The sequence below is a fragment of the Puma concolor genome, chromosome C1 (genome assembly GCF_028749965.1).
Source record: "Puma concolor isolate L17-30 chromosome C1, mPumCon1.1.hap2, whole genome shotgun sequence".
NCBI lineage: Eukaryota > Metazoa > Chordata > Mammalia > Carnivora > Felidae > Puma > Puma concolor.
Window position 1 is genome coordinate 25977558 of NC_141674.1, and position 21394 is coordinate 25998951.

At 45.1% G+C, this 21394-nt stretch overlaps 1 protein-coding gene across 7 annotated transcripts in view; it reads right to left on the reverse strand.

The window, feature by feature from the left end:
- CSMD2 (CUB and Sushi multiple domains 2) overlaps window positions 1–21394 on the reverse strand; it is a 602428-nt gene that overhangs the window by 486795 nt on the left and 94239 nt on the right. For all 7 annotated transcript variants that reach the window (XM_086716392.1, XM_086716389.1, XM_086716388.1 and 4 more), the window contains exon 3: window positions 7681–7793. In XM_086716392.1, the coding sequence (XP_086572518.1) occupies window positions 7681–7793 (113 nt within the window). The remainder of the gene's footprint in view (window positions 1–7680; window positions 7794–21394) is intronic.

Sequence of the window (21394 nt, forward strand, 5' to 3'; positions counted from 1 at the left end):
CCAGGCCTGCTGTTCTGGCCCAGAGCAGGCTGAATGGTGCAAATTGCATATATATATATATATATATATATATATATATATATATATATACACACACACACACACACACACACACACACACACACACACACACAGTTGAATAGCTTCCATTAGCCCAATTTTGAAATGTCTGCATAATGTCCCAGAATTGGGAAACCCTTTCAGAATGAGGAAATTGTCCGAGAGGTAGATACTGGGAGATGGGGAATCAGCAGGCCTAATTATAGGAAGGAATAAAATCAGGAGGGCCCATTTCTGGACCCCAGTTTCCCTGTGTGCACAGTGTCATGTTCACCTTCAACCCTGCTCCACCTCCAAAAACCACGAAAGCATGCCCTGGCCCGAAGTTCGCTGCAAACCCGCCTCTCCTCGTCTAGCACCCAAGGGAGCTCCATCTTTGTTCTTCTGTCCCCTACAGACGTGTCTATCTGACCCCCAGGGGTGACACTGCTGACCTTCCACTGGCAGCAAAAGCACACGAAGGTGTTCTTTCAGAAGTGACACTGTATTGAGTGCGTCCTCCTCCTCCCCTGTTCTGGTGCCCTTTGGGAGTACAGGTGGATGGGGGCAGAGGGGGGAAACTGTGGTTGTGAAGGTGAGGCTCAGTTGAAAAATCAGCAACTGCACACAGTAGGCACCCAGTAAATATTAGCTCAGTGAACGAAAGAATCTCTACCATCAACTTTATGGGTGATGTCAGCCCCTCTGGGATCATTCTTTCAGGTGGACTGGTGGTTCGTGGGTGGGCTTCAGGGCATGTGAATTAGATGAAAGGAAATACAGGGAAGTGGTGTGTGTGTATGTATGTGCGCATGTGTGTGTGCACACATGTGCATGTGTGAGCATGCATGTGTACACATGTGTGTGCACGTGTGTCTGCAAAGACAGTCACAGCTTTCAAGTTCATGACCTCGATCCCCAATGTATAGAGCCTGCTGGACGTGTTATGAGCATATTTAGTTCTAGAGCCAACCCTCTCTGATGGAAAGAGCAGAGGTCATGAAAAGGCTAAGCTCCCGGCCTTGACCTGGACAGTTCTGGTCCACCTGGTGGCAGGACCTGAGGCCTCATCCCTGTCCAGTGGGTGCCCTCACAGGCAGTCCTGGTGCTCACGGTGATGGACAACTCCGCCCCTTTCCCAGAGAGGCCACGATCTGTTTGTAGACTAGACACAGCATGAGGGTTTTAGGCAAACTCAGGAGCCAGGGGACTGAGGCAGAGCTGGGGCTGTGACCTCTGGTGATGACATTATCTTTTCTTCCATCTCCTGAAATAGTCCCAGGCAAGTGAGGTTAGCATGAGGGTGACTTCGTTAATCCACTGATATTTATCGAGCAGGGATAATTTGCCAGGCCCTGTCCTGAACACATCGTGGGACTTGTGCATTCTCTTCCTTAGTCTTCACAGCTCTGTGAAGCATATTCTTATCCTGAATTTACAGATGTGGAGGTCAGAGCTCAGAGAAATGAAATTACTTGGCCAAGGTCTCACAGCAAGTGAATGGCAGAGATGGGATTTGATTCCAGATATGGGTGAATCCAGAATCTGAGGTCTCAATCATTGTACTATGCCACCTTTCCCCTTAATGGTTACCAGGGAATTTGCAAAAATAAGGGTCCTTCATCCTTCTAGAATCTGTGGAGAGGCCTGATTTTTAAGGAAGCCTCCTATGTTTTGATAGTGAAATCCCACGATGACAGATTTAGCTAAGCAGAAATAAATACCAGTTTTCAGATCTCGATGATTAAATAGATCTGATCGACTAAGACTTAGCACTCAGGGATGGGCTTTCCTTCACCAAAGTGTCAGACGGACTGCTCGAGATTAATGGTCCTAAAACGCAAAGGTGCAACCAAGATCAGGCATTTAAAACCTGCAGAGACTCATCTAATTGACATTTCTGATCGGCTTATAATAACTCCTGTTTACCTGCTGAGGAGTCTGGAATAGACAGAAACATCTCCACACAGTCTTTGAGAGTTGTGTGTGGAGAAGGCGAGAAGTCTGGCAGCTAGGCTGGGAGAAATAATACCTGAAGACAAGGCCAAAATATCAGGGAGAGAATCACCGGGGGCAAACTGAGAAGTGACGGCTTCCACATACTCGAAGGGGGAGAATGAAGGACAGACAGGCAGAGCACCGGTGGGGCAGGGACGTTTCACCGTCGCAGAAACTAAGACAAACACAACTGAATTCCAGCGGGATTTGAGAGTGCGATATAAAAATAAAACTCTAAAGAATAAGATGAACATTTGTATGAATATTTATCTGATTGTGGCATAGAAGAGGCCTTTCTAAGCATGACACCAAAGGTAGATCATAAAAGTAAAAAATTTTTAATTTAAAACCGGTGGCATAAAAACTAAAGCTCCTGCACATCAAAAGGAAACGCATAACTTTAATATCTTTAATATGCAAAAACCACTTACAAAAAAGATAAAAAATACTAGCGCCTCAACAGAAAAATGGGCAGAGGCGGGACAGGCAATTTACAAAATGCTCTACAAAAGGCCAGTAAGTGATGACAGGGGCTCAACCTTCCCCATCATCAAAGAGATGCAAATTATAACAACAAATGAGATTTCATTTTTCACCCATTTTAACCAATGAAAGTGACTCAAAACTCACCAATGTGCAACGTAGGGGGCAGAGGGATAGACCCACGTGTGCTGTTGGTGGAGGTGTATATCAGTATAACCTCTCTAAGAACACTGAAATTATGTATTAAAATGTAAAATCTACCCACTCTTTGACCCAGCAATTGCACTTCCAAGAATTTATTCTAAGAAGATAATTAGATGAGGGTTTAAGTTGTATGTACAAGAATGTTCTTCACCTAAGTGTCCACAGAAGGCTACTGGTTAAATAATTGTGATACATGCAAACCACAATGGCTCCCTCGCTGATACTCATTAAGAAGGACAAACAAAGCAGGGCTACTTTTATTAACATAGAAAAACTCTGTCCTCGTTAACCAGATTACAGAACTGAGCGCATAGCATAATTCCCGATATGTATGGATCTGCATTTATGTGCAGGTGCCCATGTGCATGTGCAGAGAGCTGTTTAAATGTACACTCACTGGAATGGCAGAGGTGAGGCTGGACCCTCTGCAGCGGATGGGCAGAGCAGGATGGGGTGGGGGTAGATCTGGAGGTCAGGAGGAGGGGGAAGTGAATGGGGTGAGGACTCCTGGGGACTCTGCCAAGAAAGGGTTACTAGAGCCAGCAAATGAATACACAGGACACTCTGTTAAATGTGCCTTTCAGATGAACAATGGGTAAGTTTTTAGTATAAGTATACCCCGTGGAATATTTGGGATATATTTACACTTTAAAATATTCAAGTTTTTAAATCTGAATAATTTAAAATTCAAATTAACTGGGCATCCTGTAGTTTATCTGGCAGCCCTAGCTTAGAGGCTCTGGACATATCTCTTGTGGCCTCCCCCGGGAAGACCCTGACACCAGCCTAGAGGCGCCCTGGAGCTGAGGCAGGCTTCCCGTGTCCTTCCCTGCCTCTGACTTAGCTCCAGTTTACCTGCCCATGAAATGGAGTCACCAATCTCTGCCCTACTCCAGGAGTTTGGCAGGGAGTGCGGCACAGAAGGGTATAGTCTTTAGTGCCAGAGAAGCCACGTAAAAACTTCTGGCCATCAGGTAGCCTTAAGCTGAACACAAAACTCTCAAGTCGCGGGTGGCTCATACATCTGTAAGATAGAGATAGCGATGTCGGTCCGCAGGGCCACCGTGGGGATTAAGTGAGATAATGTATGTAAAGTGCCTGGCATACACTCAGCACTCAATACAAGTTGATCCCCTTCCCTCTGGTCCGTGGCCACAGCCCACACTCTCGTCCCCGGGGATTACAAATCAAGCATCTCCTGTCATCCCAGGGGTTAGACGATTGGCCTTTTTGATCTTTCCCTTGAAGCGGCAGCTGCTGTGGGCTGACACTCTTCACCTGACTTCACCTTTCTCCAAAGACCCCCACAGCGGTTCGATTCCTTATCTGTATGTTTCACTCTCCTGATGCGGTGGAGGAGGCAAACTCGCTTTGATAGCAGACTTTCGGGGACATCAGCCAAAGGGAGCTGCCGAGAGCAGGGCCCCGATGTTTGATGTTTTCTTTTAAACGGATGCAGCACTGTCCTGACTAGAGAATGTAAGGGGGCCATCCTGGCTGGGGGCAGTCCGGGCTGGTAGGGGGGCCTCCTCTGCTGGAGCCTGTCTGTCTGTCTGCCTACGACTGTCTGGCACAAATGACTGAGGCAGACTCCGTGATGGAGGGAGGGGCTGACCTCTCTCCCAGAGAGCCAGATCTTCACAGTCTTTCTGACTACTGGACCTCCCCAGCCCCCTCTAGTGAGGCCCGGGTAGTTCCAAAAAGTCTGCCCAAGGTCAGTGAGTCAGTTATAGGCCTAAGAAGCTAGTGTTTATCAGTCAACCCCCAAAGGTGGGATTATCTGGTATCTTGTTGATAAGCCCGGTGACAGACAGGCCCAGGCCACTGTGGTGAATGCATGCAGCACGTGGTTTATTCCCAGCAGAGGCTGCCCCTACTGGCTCCTCCCACCCTCTCCACTTTTTGCCCCCCCACCCCAACTTTAGGTGTTCCACAAATCGGTGCAGTTCACACTCTTCCAAATGCACCCCCATGGTCCAGTCCCTAGGCCAGATCAGTGAGGTTTGGTGAGAGCCCCAGCCTTGGCCTCTCTGTGGGTGGCTCCCTTGTTAGCACACGCATCTATGAGCCACTCTGCCAGGCAGCACAAAGACAGCAGCCACACAGACTGGAGTCAGCAGAAAACCTGCATGGGTGACCGCATGGGGGCTCACTCAGCCACAGACACCTGTTTGCACTGGTTCAGGGTTTGCCTGGGCCTCGCCTGCAAGGTTTTGTCTTCTTACCACCAATGTCACTGTTATGTGGCTGAGCTAGGGCAGGTCCTTCCTCTGGCCCACTGGTCCTGCAGCATTCTCATGTCTGCACTGCCTCCTCTGTGCCAGGCAGGTAGAAGGAGGGACCCACCAGCCTCTACTCTTTTTCACTATTGTATGGCCTCTTTTGAATCACAGACTCTCGGTGAATGTGATGGAAGCTTTAGTTCAGCTCCTTCCGGTAGAATTTCCGGCAATGACAGAAATGTTCTCTACCTGTGTTGTCCACTGTGGTGGCCACCATGTGGCTATTGAACACCTGATATGAAGCTAGTGTGAGTGAGAAAATGAACTGTAAATTTTATTTAAGTTTAACTAATTTAAATGTAAATATTCCCCTGTGGCAAATGGCTACTACGCTGGATAGCGCAGCCCCAGACCGAGGGTCAACAAACGTTTTCTGTAAAGGGCCAGGGACTAAATATTTTAGATTTTGTAGGCCACATGATCTCTGCAGCAGTAGCTTGACTCTTAAGTTGTAGTACCTGCCAGGAGTCATATATAGTACATCAACAAATGGGCTTAGCTGCATTTTAATAAAACTTTATTTACAAAAACAAGCCATGGGCTGGATTTAGCCAGGGGACCATAGTTTGTTGATCTCTGTTCTAGACCTTTTCTTTTTTTTTTTTAAATTTTTTTTTTTCAACGTTTATTTATTTTTGGGACAGAGAGAGACAGAGCATGAACGGGGGAGGGGCAGAGAGAGAGGGAGACACAGAATCGGAAACAGGCTCCAGGCTCTGAGCCATCAGCCCAGAGCCCGATGCGGGGCTCGAACTCACAGACCGTGAGATCGTGACCTGGCTGAAGTCGGACGCTTAACCGACTGTGCCACCCAGGCGCCCCTGTTCTAGACCTTTTCTTAAAAAAATACACATATCCATTACATTCAGAATTTTGGCCCTAATTTCAAGGGTAGACCCTTCATGTCCAGGCTACGTACAACTTCTGATTTAAAAGGCCTCAGTGAATATAACCTCAGATCTGTTCTATGTGGTGGAAAAGTGCTTGGCATTGTTCCGCAGAGGGGACAATGTGGTTAGGAATCAATAGGACACTTTTTCCCTAAAGCCTTATGAAAATCCAGGCCTCAGCTAAATATCTACAATGACTGCTGAGTGAGGACATCGTGAGGGCCCAGCCAGGTCCCCCTGGGTCAGTCCTTCCCAGCATCTCTGCAGGCATCAACTCTGGTGTCATTGACTCATTCCACCACCGTCTCTAAACACAGCCAGTCTCCCCAAGGCTAGTATGTCATAGAAGGAACTCATGACCAGAGATACTGTAAGGAGTTTCTGAAGAGGCCTCTTCTGAAGAGGCTGTAACTCAGACTTTGAGAGAATTCCTTTGGGTTCAGGGACAAAGATTCAGGGCGAAGATGTAGATAGAATGACCAAGATTACAGGCTTGATATTGGGAGAAACTGATCGTTGTTTTTGCTTTTGTTTTTGTTTTGTTTTTCTAAAGAAACTGGATTATCTCAAGAGTCCTTTAGAGATACTTAAGTCTTTGTCAGGAGCCCTCAGCTAAAGGAGACTGTGGTTGTGTCAGGAGCCCTCAGTTAAAGTGATCTGGGATTATGTCAGAAGCCCTCAGTTAAAGGCATGCAGAACTTTCTACAGAGCCTCTCAGGAACCTTTGGTTAAGACTAATTGAGACCTTTCTCAGGAGTCCTCAAATGCTGAGGTTGAAGCATCAGACTCTGTCCCTCACACCCCTACTACCAGGGGTGGGCTTTGCCAAGGAGGTAGGACTTGCCCTTTTTCCATGGTGTATTTCTAGCCAGGACAAAGGTGATATCTATTCCCATATTGCTATAGCTTCATTCAAGAAAGCATCACCTATTCTTTAAGTTCTTGGAGGTAAGGGAAAGAAAGTTTTTGAATAACTGGCATGCTTTACTAGGGTGTTATGTCATTACTGCTATTACTTATCATTAGCAGTCTTAAAATATGCCTATTAATGATCTCAACACAAAATAGCAGTGTGGTCTTAGCCAAGAGCAGCATAATTACCTATTAATGAGATGTAAATTTCCTAGGGAAATGACAGAGATCTAGAAGTACCACCTTCTGAACTAATATAATAAAGTTAATAATAATAATAGTGTATAATCTGAAGATATTAGTGTTAATTTGAATGCCAACACCATATTTAAACAAGCCGAGAGAAGTGGAAATTATTTGCATAACTCAAACCAAGAAACCCTAATCTGTGCTATTAAGGAAAAATTGATTGTCCTTTTCTGAATGATATAAAACTGACTCTTTGCAGTCCCTATATGGAGCAGAATTTTTTTCCTGTTACTTATTTTTTTAATTTCTTTTCCTTAGGTTTTCTCTCTCTCTTACTTCTAAAACCAAGCAGAGGCAACTTGGACAATTAAGTCCAATAGAAAACAGAATTAAAAAAAGAAAAACACAACAAAATGCATTTAGGGGACAGAGAAATAGATGCTACCAGGCCCTCAAGATGAATTACCACACCTGAGCTCTGATTTCAATTTTCAGTTTCCTGGGAACATGGCACAGACAATTTAGGTAACCGAGTTACTGGATAGTAGGCAGCCTTGGGGAAGGCGGGAGCTCTGAATCTGAAGCATCCCTTGCCCGCAGCTTAGAGCAGCCTGGCCCCGCCTACGGCTATGCCGACCTGACGACGCATCAGGTCCCCATGGTGGGGGCCATGAGGCACCTACCTTCGTAGCTGGCATGGAAGCCCTGAGCGCTGACCGCGTAGTCACTGATGAGGCGCAGAGAGAGGGTGGTGGCCACACTGACGATGGTGGCTGGTAGCTGAAAGCCTGTGAGCCTGGAAGACAAAGAGGCGCGATTTAGGGAGAATGACCCCCTTGGGAAGTGAGCGTCCGTTATGCATTTATTGAGTGCTTGCTGGATGCACAATGCTGATTTAGGCACAGGGAAGGATATGAAAGAAGCCTAACATTGGGCATAAGCGAGGAGTCCAAAGACAAAGAGGTGATGGAGCAGAGGTGACGGCAACCAGCAGTCTCCTGACACAGACACGTGGGAGGCCACTTTCCGGAAGCCATGGGCCATCCTGCAACCTGGAGGACCTGTCTCAGGTAGGTCTCTTACTCCTTTCTTCTCTTTGGGTGTCTTCTCCTGTCCCTTCCCTTTCTGGCTCTGGGTAGACTTCACCACAAAGTTACAACTAGTAATTGTCAACAGACAACATTTATTGCATACTGAGGAAAATATACTCAACTATAATTAGCAGAAGGTGGATGCTTCTCATCACAGACTTTATTCTTTAAAAGGAATAAGTCTACCGCTTTTATAGAAATAAGTGCTTATTATTTTTAAAGGATGAAAGCAAAAAGTAAAAAACCCAATGCAATCTAGAAATAACCATTCTTGACAGTTGATGTACAAATAGATGGAGGGATCAATAGATGGGACCATCATCAATGAAATAATTTCATACAAATAGGACCGTACTATACATGCTTTTAAAATTAAAATGCTTAAAAAAATTTTTTTTCTATGAGTTCAGTGAAGAAAAAGAAACAGAGGTGAAATGGAAGGAATTGTTGAACCTGAGATAATATGTTTTCAGCACCAAAGAATCATTTGTAAAAGATTCTTCTAATGTTAAAAAAATAAAATAAAATAATGAAGACTTCAGTGAACGCTTGGGAACATATTTTAGGAGAGAAGGTGAGCACGGCTGGGAACCCACAGGTGACCTGAGTACACACACAGGACGTAGTGAGAAGGCCAGTCCCCTGTCTGCCTCTGTCCTTTATCTCCTATCTGAGGCTCACCCTTCCTTCCTGCACCCCTGACAGGGCTCTGGGAAGGAATTCAAGGTTTACCTTTACCTTGATTTTCAAATAGTTTGGGATACCTGTGGTGCTCCTGGATCCCACTCTATACCTCCCATTGTCATAGAATATCTGGATGCCGACATGTCCCTTAGAATCATAAGCACTGGGTTCAGACAAGTTGAATCAGGTATATGTTAATGCCCACTATGAAAAGCCTTTTGCTAGATGAAGCCCTTGCCCTTCCCACCATCCTAATCTTATAGGATTCCTATTAATTCAAAATAAACTCAAGGAACAGAGAAGGAAAGTGATCGAGCTATGATGACCAAATCAGTTTCAAGATCATGTTCTCTTCCAGTATAAAAGCTCCAAGCAAAAGATGCCTACATTACCCCATATTCTCTCCTCTCCCTGTCCCTGACTTTCTGTCTCCATTTCCCTGACTTTCCAACATGGGTCAGAAATTTATATGTAGGGGCACCTAGGTGTCCAGGTCGGTCCAGCATCCAACTTTCGCTCAGGTCATGATCTTGTGGTCCATGAGTTCAAGCCCTGCATTGGGCTCTGTGCTGACAGTTCGCAGCCTGGAGCCTGCTTCGAATTCTGTATCTGCCTCTCTCTCTCTGCCCCTCCCCCACTCACTCTCTGTCTCCCTCTCTCTCTTTCAGAATAATAAACATTAAAAAAAGAAATTTGTATGTAAAATAGTGAAACCATACATATTAGAAAAAAACAACCTGTTTTTTTTATCATCTTATGCTGGGGAAGGTCTTTCTAAGAGTGACATGTTTAGAGGATTCATTTGGGTCCTACCTTCTACCATCATTCTTCTAGGGAGCTGTCACTACGTGGGGTACCCTATGCACTCACTAGCCACAGAACCGGGCAAATGACCAATCATGGCATAGCCCTCATCTTCACGGACTGGTTCAAGGCATGGAGAAGAAGGAGGAAACAAAACCCAAGCAGGGTCATTCTGAGTCCTTCCGTGGGGTAGGATATACAGATTCCGAGTCTTTTAGTTTTGGATTGTAAACCATTAGAATGTAAGCTTGGGACTGTCAGCCATCTTTTTAACATTGCCCAGAGCCTAGCTGCTTTCCAAAATGATATCCCACACAGATACAGACAAAGCTGAAAGTAAAAGAAGAGAGACAGAACCCTGATGGCACATTGTTGAGATCCTTGATCTAGCCATGCAGAGACATCTACCTCTGCAGTACCTGGTTACACGAGCCAACATTCATCCTCTATTTGCTTGCTTCCTTCCTTCTATCCATCCATCCATCCTTCCTTTTTTTTTTTTTTTTTGCTGTTCTCAAGCTAGTTTGATTTGGGTTCTACCTCTTGCAATCTATTGCTGACGGACACAGCATGAAGCCCCAGAAGCATTAAGGAAAAATATCGGTTGATTTAATTATGTGAAAATTAAAAACATGTAGCAAAGCAAAATAAACTAAATAAATAAAATAAAATAAAATAAAAAAATAAAGAGAAAAATACAAACTGGAAAGAATTCATAATCTATAAATAACACTTACAAATCAACCTGAAAAAGATGAACAAGTATAAAGGAAAATGACAAAGGATTAAATAAACAAAAACAGATAAATGATCCACATACTTAATACTAAAAATATGGAAACCAGGGGCACCTGGGTGGCTCAGTTGGTTGGACCTCCGACTCTTGATTTCAGCTCAGGTCATGATCTTGCCATTTTGAGATTGAACCCCTCATAGGGCTCTGTGCTGGGCATGGAGACTGCTTAAAATTCTCTCTCTCCCTCTCCCTCAGCCCCTCCCCTGCTCAGTCTCTCTCTCTCTCTCTCTCTCTCTCTCTCTCTCTCTCTCTCTCTCACACACACACACACACACACACACACACACACACACAAAACAAATGAAAAACAATATGGAAACTAAATCCACAAGACTCATTTTTCACCTTTCAGATTGACGAATATCCAGAATTGGCAAAGGTTACAGAAAACAGATCCTGTGGCTATCAAAAGGATGATAAGGAAGTACTGCAAATCATACACACACATTTGACAAATTCGATGAAATGGACCAGTTCCTTGAAAAGCGCCAACGACTGTAAGTTTCCCAGTATGAAATAGATCATTTGAAAAGCCTTATCACTATTAAGGAAATTGAACTAGTAATTTAAAAAATCCCCAAAAAAGATACACACCAGCCCAGATGGTTTCACTAGAGAATTCTACCAAGCATATAAAGAAGAATTAACACCAATTCTACACAATCTCTTCCAAAAAATAGAGAAAAGAAGGAACACTTCCAAACTCATTTTATAAGATCAGTATCACCCTGATACCAAAACCAAGAGAGTACAAATCAAGAAACTAAAGACCAATATCCCACATGAATATAATCACAAAAATCCTTAAAAATTATTAGCAAACAGAATTCAGCAATATATAAAAATAATTATATACCATAACCAAGTGGAGTTTATTCCAAGGATGTAAGGCTAGTTTAATATTTGAAAATCAGGGCCACCTGACTGCCTTAGTAGGTTAAGCATCCAACCTTGCTTTCAGCTCAGGTCATGATCCCAGGGTCATGAGATCGAGTGCCGTGTAGGGCTCTACACGGACAGAGAGGAAACTGCTTGGGATTCTCTCCCTCTCTCTCTCTCTCTCTCTCTCTCTCTCTCTGCCCTTTCCCTGCTCTCTCTCTCTTTCTCTCTCTCCCTCTCTCAAAATAAATAAATAAACATTTAAAAATATATTTGTGGGTGCCTGGATGGCTCAGTTGGTTGGGTGTCCAACTTTGGCTCAGGTCATGATCTTGCGGTCCATGAGTTTGAGCCCGACATCGGGTTCTGTGCTGACAGCTCAGAGCCTGGAGCCTGCTTCAGATTCTGCACCCCACTTCTCTCTGCCCCTCCCCCACTCATGTTCTGTTTCCCTCTGTCTCTCAAAGACAAATAAATGTTAAAAAAATTTAAAATATATTTGAAAATCAATCATTGTAATTCACCATGTTAACAGGCCAAAAATCGAAAAATCACATGAGCTGATGTAGAAAAACCACTTGACAAAATTCAACACTCATTCCTGATGGAAAACACAAACTTTCAGAAAACTAAGGATAGAGGGAAATTTCCTGAACTTGATAAAGAACATCTACAAAAATCCTACAGTTAATCTCACACCTAATGGCCAAAGACTAAATGCTTTTCCCCAAGGACTGACAGTGAGTCAAAGATCTAACAAGCCAGTTGAAAAAGCAGCAAAAGACACAAAGAGACAGCTTACTAAAGCAGATATAAGAATGACAAGCAAGGGGCACGTAGGTGTCTCAGTCAGGTAAGTGTCCCACTCTTAATTTTGGTTCAGGTCATGATCTTGTGATCACGTTCGATCCTTGTTCGAAGGATCGATCCATGTTCGATCCAAGGCTCGTGTTCAAGCCTTGCTTGGGGCTCTGCACTGACAGTGCAGAGCCTGCTTGGGATTCTCTGTCTCCCTCTCTATCTCTGCCCTTCCCTTGTTCATGTTCTCTCTCTCTCTCATATAAATAAATAAATGAACAAACAAACATTTTAAAAATAATGGCAAACAAGCATATGAGAAATGTTCGATATCGCTGGCCATTCGGGAACTGCAAAGTGAGACCATGGTGAAATGCGACTATATACCATTAGCACAGATAAAATAAAAATCGTGACAACACCAAATGCTGACAATGATGCAGAGCAACTGGACCTCTCAGACTTTACTGGTAGGATGTAAAATGGCACAGACACTCTGGAAACAAGCCATTTCTTAAAAAAAAAAAAAAGTCTATACATACCCTAATCATACAATTTAGCAATCACACGCCTGGTCATTTATCCCAGAGAAGTGAAAACAGGTGTCCTCACCAAAAGCTGTCCACACTTGTTCATAGCATTTCTTTTTTTGTAATAATCAAAAACTGGAAACGACCAAAATGTCCCTCAGTAGGTGAACGACCAACACCAGTCCCTTTACTGCAGGACCTCCACACCACGGAATACTACTAAGCAAGAAAAAGGAATGGACTGTTGATACATGCAACAACTTGGATGGATCTCAAGGGCATCACGAGAAGTGGAAAAAAAAAAAAGGAGTGCATTTCAGAAGATGACATACCAGATGATTTCATTTGCATCAGGTTCTTGGAATGACATTAAGGAGATGGCAAACAGATTTGTGGCTTCCAAGGGTAAGGGATGGGGAGAGGAAGGGAGGTGGGGTGACTATAAAGGAGCAGCATGAGGGAGATCTTTGCAGCGATGGAACAGGTCTGCACCCTGATTGCAGAGCTGGTGACACGAATGCATACAGGTGCTAAAATGACACTGTAACATCAGCCTCCTGGCTTTGATATTTTACCGTAGTTACGTTAGATGTGCCCATTGGGGGAAACTGGGAAGGGTACACGGGACCCCTGTACTATCCTTTCAACCTCCTGTCAATCTATAATGAATTCAAAATTTAAAGATTTTAAAAATTATATTTATGGCTCACACTACGTTTCTACCGGACAGCACCTGAGACCTCCATGAGTTCTGACCTAAACTCAGTCCCCCTAGACTGAGCCTTGAGCCCCTGCTTGGTCTTTGCCAGACCCCCTCTCTTCCACTGCCTCCTGTGTATTCTTTCTCCTACATTGTACCCCACCCTTCCCCCACTACACACACACACACACACACACACACACACACACACACACACACACACACACTCAGCACTGGCTGGGTCATTGCTGGAAAAGGACTGACCACCAGAACCATACTCCAGCCCTAAAGCCATCACTCACCTCTCCTGGCTTCCTTCCAACATGCCCATGTGGCAGATATCCTTCCCCCACACCCAGATATTCATGTCTGTTGATGACACATTGCTGCCTTCAGTGGACCCTGGCATTAAAATACCAAACTGTCCCCCAGTGAGGCCAGACCTTTATCTGGGTCTGATCTCCAAGCCCCATCCCAACCAGCCCTGGGTGTCTCCACCTCCAAATGGGCCCAATTCACAGCAGCTGCCTCTCACCCATGTCCTGCACAATTATGCCCTTGGGTGCCCTTCCCAGACAGTCTAGGGACACTCCTCCTTCAACAACAGACAGCTGCATGTAGGACTCTCACACCTCTCCAAGGCCTCTCCCGTGAAGTGATCTCTGGGAATGGCATTCACCCCACCGGGTGGACCTTGTTGATTTTATTCCCCTAGTTCGTTCCATGATATTTCTGAGCTGCCAGTAAAGATTCCTAGACCCTAGTGTCTTGGTACTATATTGACACAAGCTGTGCATAGCTAATATACACTGTCAACAAACAATTACACTTTTATTGCTTGCAATATATGGAATTGCGGCTTACAAGGCATTTTCTCTAATCAGATATTTACCATTCTGCTATTTCTTTCCCAGCCTTGGTAGATAAATTCTGACATGAAGGATTCCTCAAAAGTGCTAATGCGGGAGGGGGTGTGAAAAAGCCTTCTGGATAGTTGAATCATCGCTCCCTTCCCCCACTGCCCGTTCTTCCCTCATCCACTCTTTATCGTTGAATAAATTTGAGACAAACTGATGACCTCACAGTCACGGAGAGTTACCACGCTGTATGCCGTATACTGGAATAAGCACATAAAGATTTCAAACGTTCCCATCTTTTATCTGATGAGTGTAGAGACCATAATGAAAGGCGTGAGGCATCCTTCAAGAGTGGAACCCAGGCGCGCCTGGGTGGCTCCGTTGGTGAAGTGTCTGACTCTTGATTGCGGCTCAGGTCATGATCTCACGGTCTGTGAGTTTGAGCCCCACATCAGGCTCTGTGCTGATGGTGTGGAACCTGCTAGGGATGGTCTCTCGCCTCTCTGCCCTTTCCCTACTCTCATTCTCTCTCTCTCTTAAAATAAATAAACTTAAAAAAAAAAAAGAGTGGAATATAGACTTCTCAGAGAAATGGGGTAAAAAAAAATGAAGGCAAAAATTGCAAGTGCCCCTGCTGCTTTGGGCTCTCTCCCCCTGACTCTCAAGTGTGCAGAGAATAGCTTTTGCAAATAGGTGGTGTGGCCACCCATGTGAGCTAACGCTCATCTTCCACTTTATCAACCCTGTCTTCCCCACTTCCTCAAGAGCCTTCTCTTTGCTTCTGCCTCCATGCCCAGAATGACCCAAGGTCTTAGAAACTGATGTCCAAGACCCCACAGTTTTCACTCTTTCACTCTCCCAGTGCAGAATCCACCAATGGCTTCCCACGGTTCTTAAGATTAGGACCAGGACTTCCACAAAGCCTGTCCAGATGCTCTGCCCTATATCCCACTTGGCTCCGCCCCTCCAGTCTTCTTTGGTCAAGGGCGGGACCGGTGGTCAGCCCAGAGTGCAGGCAATAAGGGATGCAGTTCCCCTGGAGAATCTGAAGCTGATAATAAAACGGACTTGACTCATTATCCCCATGAGTCCACACTCCAAACACTGGCAGTGATGAAATGTTCTTCCCTGCCTTTCTCCCGGATGCTCTTCCTGGCTTCAGGTCCTCCAATGAGCGACCCACCCCTCCTCAGGGCCTTTGCACATGCCATTTCCTTTTTAGAGCACTTTCTGACATCTCTTCCACCTACTCATCTAAAATGTCTCCTTGTTCAAATTTCAGCACATGTGTCTCAACATTTAAGTGTTTCTGAGAGACGTGTCCTTGACCTCCAGACCAGTCGATCTATTTGCATTCTCCTGGGTCCCTGTGGAAGGAACCATATCCCTGGTTTGGTGTCTTCCCAGACACACAGTGGAATGGCATCTCCCCGTCGCTGCTGAGGGCAGGTCTGGCTGGGCACTGGCTTTGCCCAGGATATGTGGGTAGCAGCCAAGTGTGCTCTTTCCAGGAGGGAGCTCTGAGGAGCCTGTGCACCTCTTGCCCAATCCCCCTGCCCCACCAGCTGTGGGGATCCTGAGTCCCTGCATGCCAGGGTCTCTGGGTGATGCCACCCAGGAGAAAGCCCCTGCAAGCTGTTTGTGAATATGTAGTATGAGCAAGAAATAAACTTTGGTGAGATAAACCATTGAGATTTGAGGGTTGTTCGTTGCCACAGTGTTTTAAAATGTAGATTTTACTATAATTTAGATGTGGTGAGGCCAGCAGATCAGGAGACAATTGCGAATGACAAGATAGTTGGTTTACTCTGGGTTATCCAGAGAAAGGGGGGCACAGGCAGCCTTCTGAGGATAGGGGCAGAACCCTGAATAAACACTGCTGTGACTGGTGCTCCAGGCCTCAAGTGAAAGCAGAGATCTGTGGGCTCCCAGGGCATAAACTGGGGATGAGACAGACAGGTTGCCCCCTTGGGTGATGCGGCTCAAGGCTTTGTGTCCTTGTATTATTTGGCCCGCTTTTCTCTCTGCCTCAGCTCACGTCTCTCTCCCCTCCAACCACGCTGGCCTATACGCTTTTCTTGAATGTGCCATGTTTCTTTCTACCCCAGGGCCTTTGCATCTGCTGCCCCTAGGGCTGCACACACTGCTCCCCACCCCTTAGCCACCCAGGTTGCCACCATCTCACCTACCCATCTCCCACTAGCTTCCCAGGTTACTTCCTCAGGGATCCCTGATAAATGTTCTCAGAGGGCATATTACTTTTTCCTTTGCAATATTCACTCCATATGTAATGACCTGATTTTCTTATTGAATTACTTGGGATGTATCTGTCTTTCCTTCTGAATGAGAGGTCTGTTGAAGTCAAGGACGAGGTTTACCTTTTTCTCTGTATCACTAACTAGTACACAGCACATACTAGATGCATTAGTGTTGCAAACTGAATGTGTCTCCCACCCCAAATTCATATGCTGAAACTCAACAGCCCCCGTATGTGATAATTAGGAGGTGGGGCCTTTGGGAGACAATTAGGACTAAATGAGGTTGTGAGGGTGGAGCCCTCTCACATGGGATACTGGGAGAGTTAGAAGTCTGTGGCCTGGACTGTGGACATGCTCTGACCACATCCTCACCAGGCTGGCACCCTCATCTTGCACTGTTAGTCTCCAGAATGATGAGAATTAAATCTCTGTTGTTTACAAGACACCCAGTCTATGGAACATTTTTTATAGCAGCCAAGCTGATGAAGGCAAATATAGAATGAATGAATATTCAGCCATCAGAGAGTGGACAGAAAAGGCCTGACTATTGTCATTTGAAGGCCAGCTTACAAGGCTGGCCCTTGACTGGTATTGAATGTGGATTTCAGGAGGGCCCCCACCATTCCCAGAACTGGTAAGAGTGGCCTAAACTGTTTTTTGTATGCACATTCTGGTTCACACTAAACACCTGAGAGTGTGGAACTTTGGTTCATGCCAGGCGGACAGTGCCCATGTTATCTGCGCCCAATAAAAAGTCCGGGCACTCAGTCTCCACTAAGCTTCCCCGGTGGCAGCATTTCACACATGTTGTCACAGTCCCTTGTTGGGGTGATTACACATGTTCTGTGCGACTCCACTGGGAAAGGACTCCTGGAAGCCTGTGCCTGGTTTCCCCCAGACTTCATCCCGTGCACGGTTTTCCGTGGCCATTCTGCTCTGTGTCCTTCACTGTGCCAGATCAAAGCCATGAATGCGGCTATAGGCTGAATCCCGTGAGTCCTCCCAGCAAATCGTGGAAGCTGAGGGTGGTCGCAAGGACCCCCAGCACAGAGGGCGACAAATGGACACAACCAGATTCTTCTGGAAAGCACGAATACAAGATTATTCTTCAGAGGATATTCTAGGGTGTTTATCAGTGAAGCGGAATTGGACATGCTGGGTAAACAGAGTTAAGTGAGGAGTTTTCAGAAAATAAACAAAAATAAAGTGCTCTTCAGAGAACTGAATAAGTGAACAGCAAACTTCCAAGGCAGGAATAGATGATGCCAACAGTTCCCAACCCATTTGATGAGAGACCTTTTCATTCTCAGAGCAGCACATGGGCTGGGGTTCTGTGGGACACCCTCTGGGAAATTATATGTCCAGAGAAGGCAGGTCATAAAGTTCGTGCTGTTGCTACAATGGCCAGCAGGCTGCTGGTGTTCCTCGTCTCAGAAGCCCTAAAACCCAGGGTGACCAAAAAGGCTGAAGTGATGGCCCTGTGCCGTCCCAAGATCTGGGGATCCTTGCAATAAACCCCTATTTCTGAGGGTGGTCCATGCGTGTCTCTTCCCTGAAATCTTAAAGAGCCCAACTAATAGAGAATTATCCAGGAATAAGCAGTAATATAGCAAATTGGGCCTTTATTGGATGGCTCTCATTTAAGGCTCTTAGCACATCAAGCAGTGATAAAAAAAAAAGACATGTCAATTGACCTTGGGAATAAAAGAGTAAATGCAAGCAACATTTGTCACACTGACAGGCTTGGCAAATAGTGTTTTGATTTGCCAGCAGCCCTACTCCAGACAGCAGCCACTAGTTAGATACATAAACCATTAAGCTAAAAACAGAACTATCATTACAGGCACTGTCTAGTAATTTGCAGGTAATTGATGGACATTAGTCATAATCACACACAATACACAGACACACACATACACCCCTACAGACACATGTTCTCTTTGGTAAGTCCCATTTGCATTGCATCAAGAGCTTCTAAAACTGGAAAACTTGCAAAAAAATATGTTTTCCATGCCTTTTGAGTGTCTATGTCATAAATCCTTCTTTTCCTTGGAGCAACCAATGGGCTGGGGTGCTGTGGAACACTCTCTGGGAAATGAAATGCCCAGAAGAAGGCAGGTCACAGAGCTCATGCTATTGCCACATTGGTCATGAAACCACTCACACTCCTGGTCTCAGAAACCCTAAGACCCACAGTAGCCAAAAATCTGTAGAGATGGTTCTTGTGCTGCCCCAAGATCTGGGAGTCCTTGTCATAAACCCCCATTACTAGGATGACCTGGCATTAGCCAGATATCTGCTGAAAAACCCCAGCTTAAGTCCAAAAGATTTCTCTAAAATGTTTCAGTCTATCAGAAAACATCCACTGGCTTTGCAAAGCACTGCCTTCAGCTGCACATGTACATACATTTTGGGGAGACCAGTAAACCTGTCCGAAGTATGGCTGGGTGGGAGCAATGCTAGGTGTCCAAATCTCCATATACACTGTCTAGGATGCATGCTGGTTTTAGAAGCAAAGTCTGGAGTCATAGCAGGCCCACCTGCTGACAGCTAAAAATAAGGAAGCAGCACTGTATGCTCAGAATGCAAATGCTAAGCACACTCGACTCTGTCAACACCCAGAAGTATTTCCCATAGAACTGCAGCTTCTGATTCTGCAGGAAGGAGTCTTGGATATTTTCTCTTCATGCTGTATCCCAACAGTTCCCAAAACACGTTCCACAGAATACTACCCAGTGTTATGTTAGTAAATTTGCCTGAGAAAACAATAATTTTGGGAAATGCTGCCTACAAAGAAGCACCATGGTTCTCAAACCGTGTGCCATGGTACCCTAGGAGGCTGCAGGGAATTTATAAGAGTAATGTGGAATATTTTAAAATTTTTTTAAGTTTATTCATTTATTTTGTGAGAGAGAGCAGAGGGGGTGGGGAGCACCAGTGGGGGGGAGGGGCAGAGAGAAGGAGAGACAGAATCCCAAGCAGGCTCTGCACCATCAGTGCAAAGCCCAAAGCGGGGCTTGAACTCACAAGCCGTGAGATCATGACGTGAGCCTAGATCAAGAGTCGGACCCTTAACCGACTACACCACCCAGACACTCCTATTTTAAGTTTTCAAAGGAATCTATGGCACTCAATATCTGTTGGACACACAAAGTATTAGCTCGAAGCAGTTCACAGCTTCAACATGAAGCTACATTCCATGAGGTGACGTTGTATCTTTGCAAAGCTGGGTGTTTGGTGGCTGGTGTGATATGAAGCAGGCGCTGTGTGATACAAAGCAGGCACTGTGTGAAAATCAGTATGGAACAGGCTATAAGGGTGATGATGTCTAATTCGATTCCAAGGTTTGAGAAGCTCTATATAGCCCAACAAGTACACACATTCCATTAGCAAGTAATTGTGGTTATTTAAGGATGAAATAAAAATATGATTTTTTCTTTCAATTTATATATTTTTTTTCAAACAGCTATAAAATTGTTAGGATGTACTTATTTAGCCATTTGGACCTAACTACTTACTAAGTAGAGCTGATAGGTATTTCTTTTACCCATGGACAAATAACTGGAGGACTTCATGGCACTTCGAACTATGAAATGCTGGGAATCTGCATGAATGTATTAAATGCTCTGAGAAGTCCTGCAGCAAGAAAAATAGACAAACACACCTGAGGCCAGCACATCCCACTCTTCTTCATCCAGCCCATCCCTGAGCAGTCTTCTTTAAGACTTCAGCTTGAAAAATCTAGATGGCTATTACCCAGGATTTGCTCTATGATCTGACAGGTTCCAAAAAGAGACCAGAGACTGACTTATTCCCATTTTTTAAATTTTATTTTGTATTCTTTATTTTTAGAGAGAGAGAGCGTGCACGCAGGGGAGAGGAGCAGAGGGAGAGGGAGAAAGAGAATCCTAAGCAGGCTCCATGCTCAACATGGAACCTGACACAGGGCTCGATCCCATGACACTGGAATCATGACCTGAGCTGAAATCAAGAGTTGGATGATCAACTGACTGAGCCACCCATGTGCCCCTGTTCCCATTATTAACATTTAAAAATTATTTCTCATCAACAATTCATTCAACAAATATTAATTGTGTGCCCTATTAAATGTCATGTACTTTGTTTGGTTTTGAGAATAGAAATGCATAAGACACGGACCTGGCCCTCAAGAAGTTCACCCTCAAAAGTAGAAGTTTCCATTAATTTACCTAGAAATTCAGCCACAGCTCACCACCTTCATTGCTACCGTCCTGATTCACCCTCCTCGCTCCATCTCTTGCCTTGGTTATTGCAATAACCTCCCAACTAGTCTCCCCACTTCTCTCCTGTCCCCTCCAGGCTATTCTCCACACAGCAGCTGACATGATCATTTTAAGTCATATTATGTCACTTCTCTGCCTATGACTCTTCTAAAGGTGTCCCACTTGATTTGGGATAAAGCCCAGGGCTTCAAAGGCCCTGGGGAAACCTTCACCATCACCACCCACCAACTCGTGTTCCCTACTTTCTCACTCCAGCCATAATGGCCCCCTTCTGTTCCTTGAACAAAGGTGGCAAGTTTCTGTCTCAGAGTCTTTGCACCTGCTGCTCCCTCAACTTTCCCCAGCTATCCCATTTTGTCCCCTGCATGTACATGGCTGGTTCCTTCATCTTCTTCAGGACTTTTCTCACATATCACCTTTCCACTAAAGCCTTTGATGACAACCCTATCTAAAACTGCAGCCCCCCCCCCCCCCCCCGCCCCGCCACTTCTCGGCTCCTGATCTCTCACTTCTACATTTCTCATCACCATCTGACATACTATATATTTGATTAATCCCTATTTATTAAGTCTATCTTTCCCCCACTAGCCCGTGAATTCCATGAGGACAGGGATTTTGCTCCATCTGGTTCCCTGGTCTATGCCCAGCATTAGAGATCAGTACCAGGCACACAGTAGGAGTTAACAACTAATTGTACCATTGCTGGAGGCACAATGACAATGCAATACAGGAAGTTCA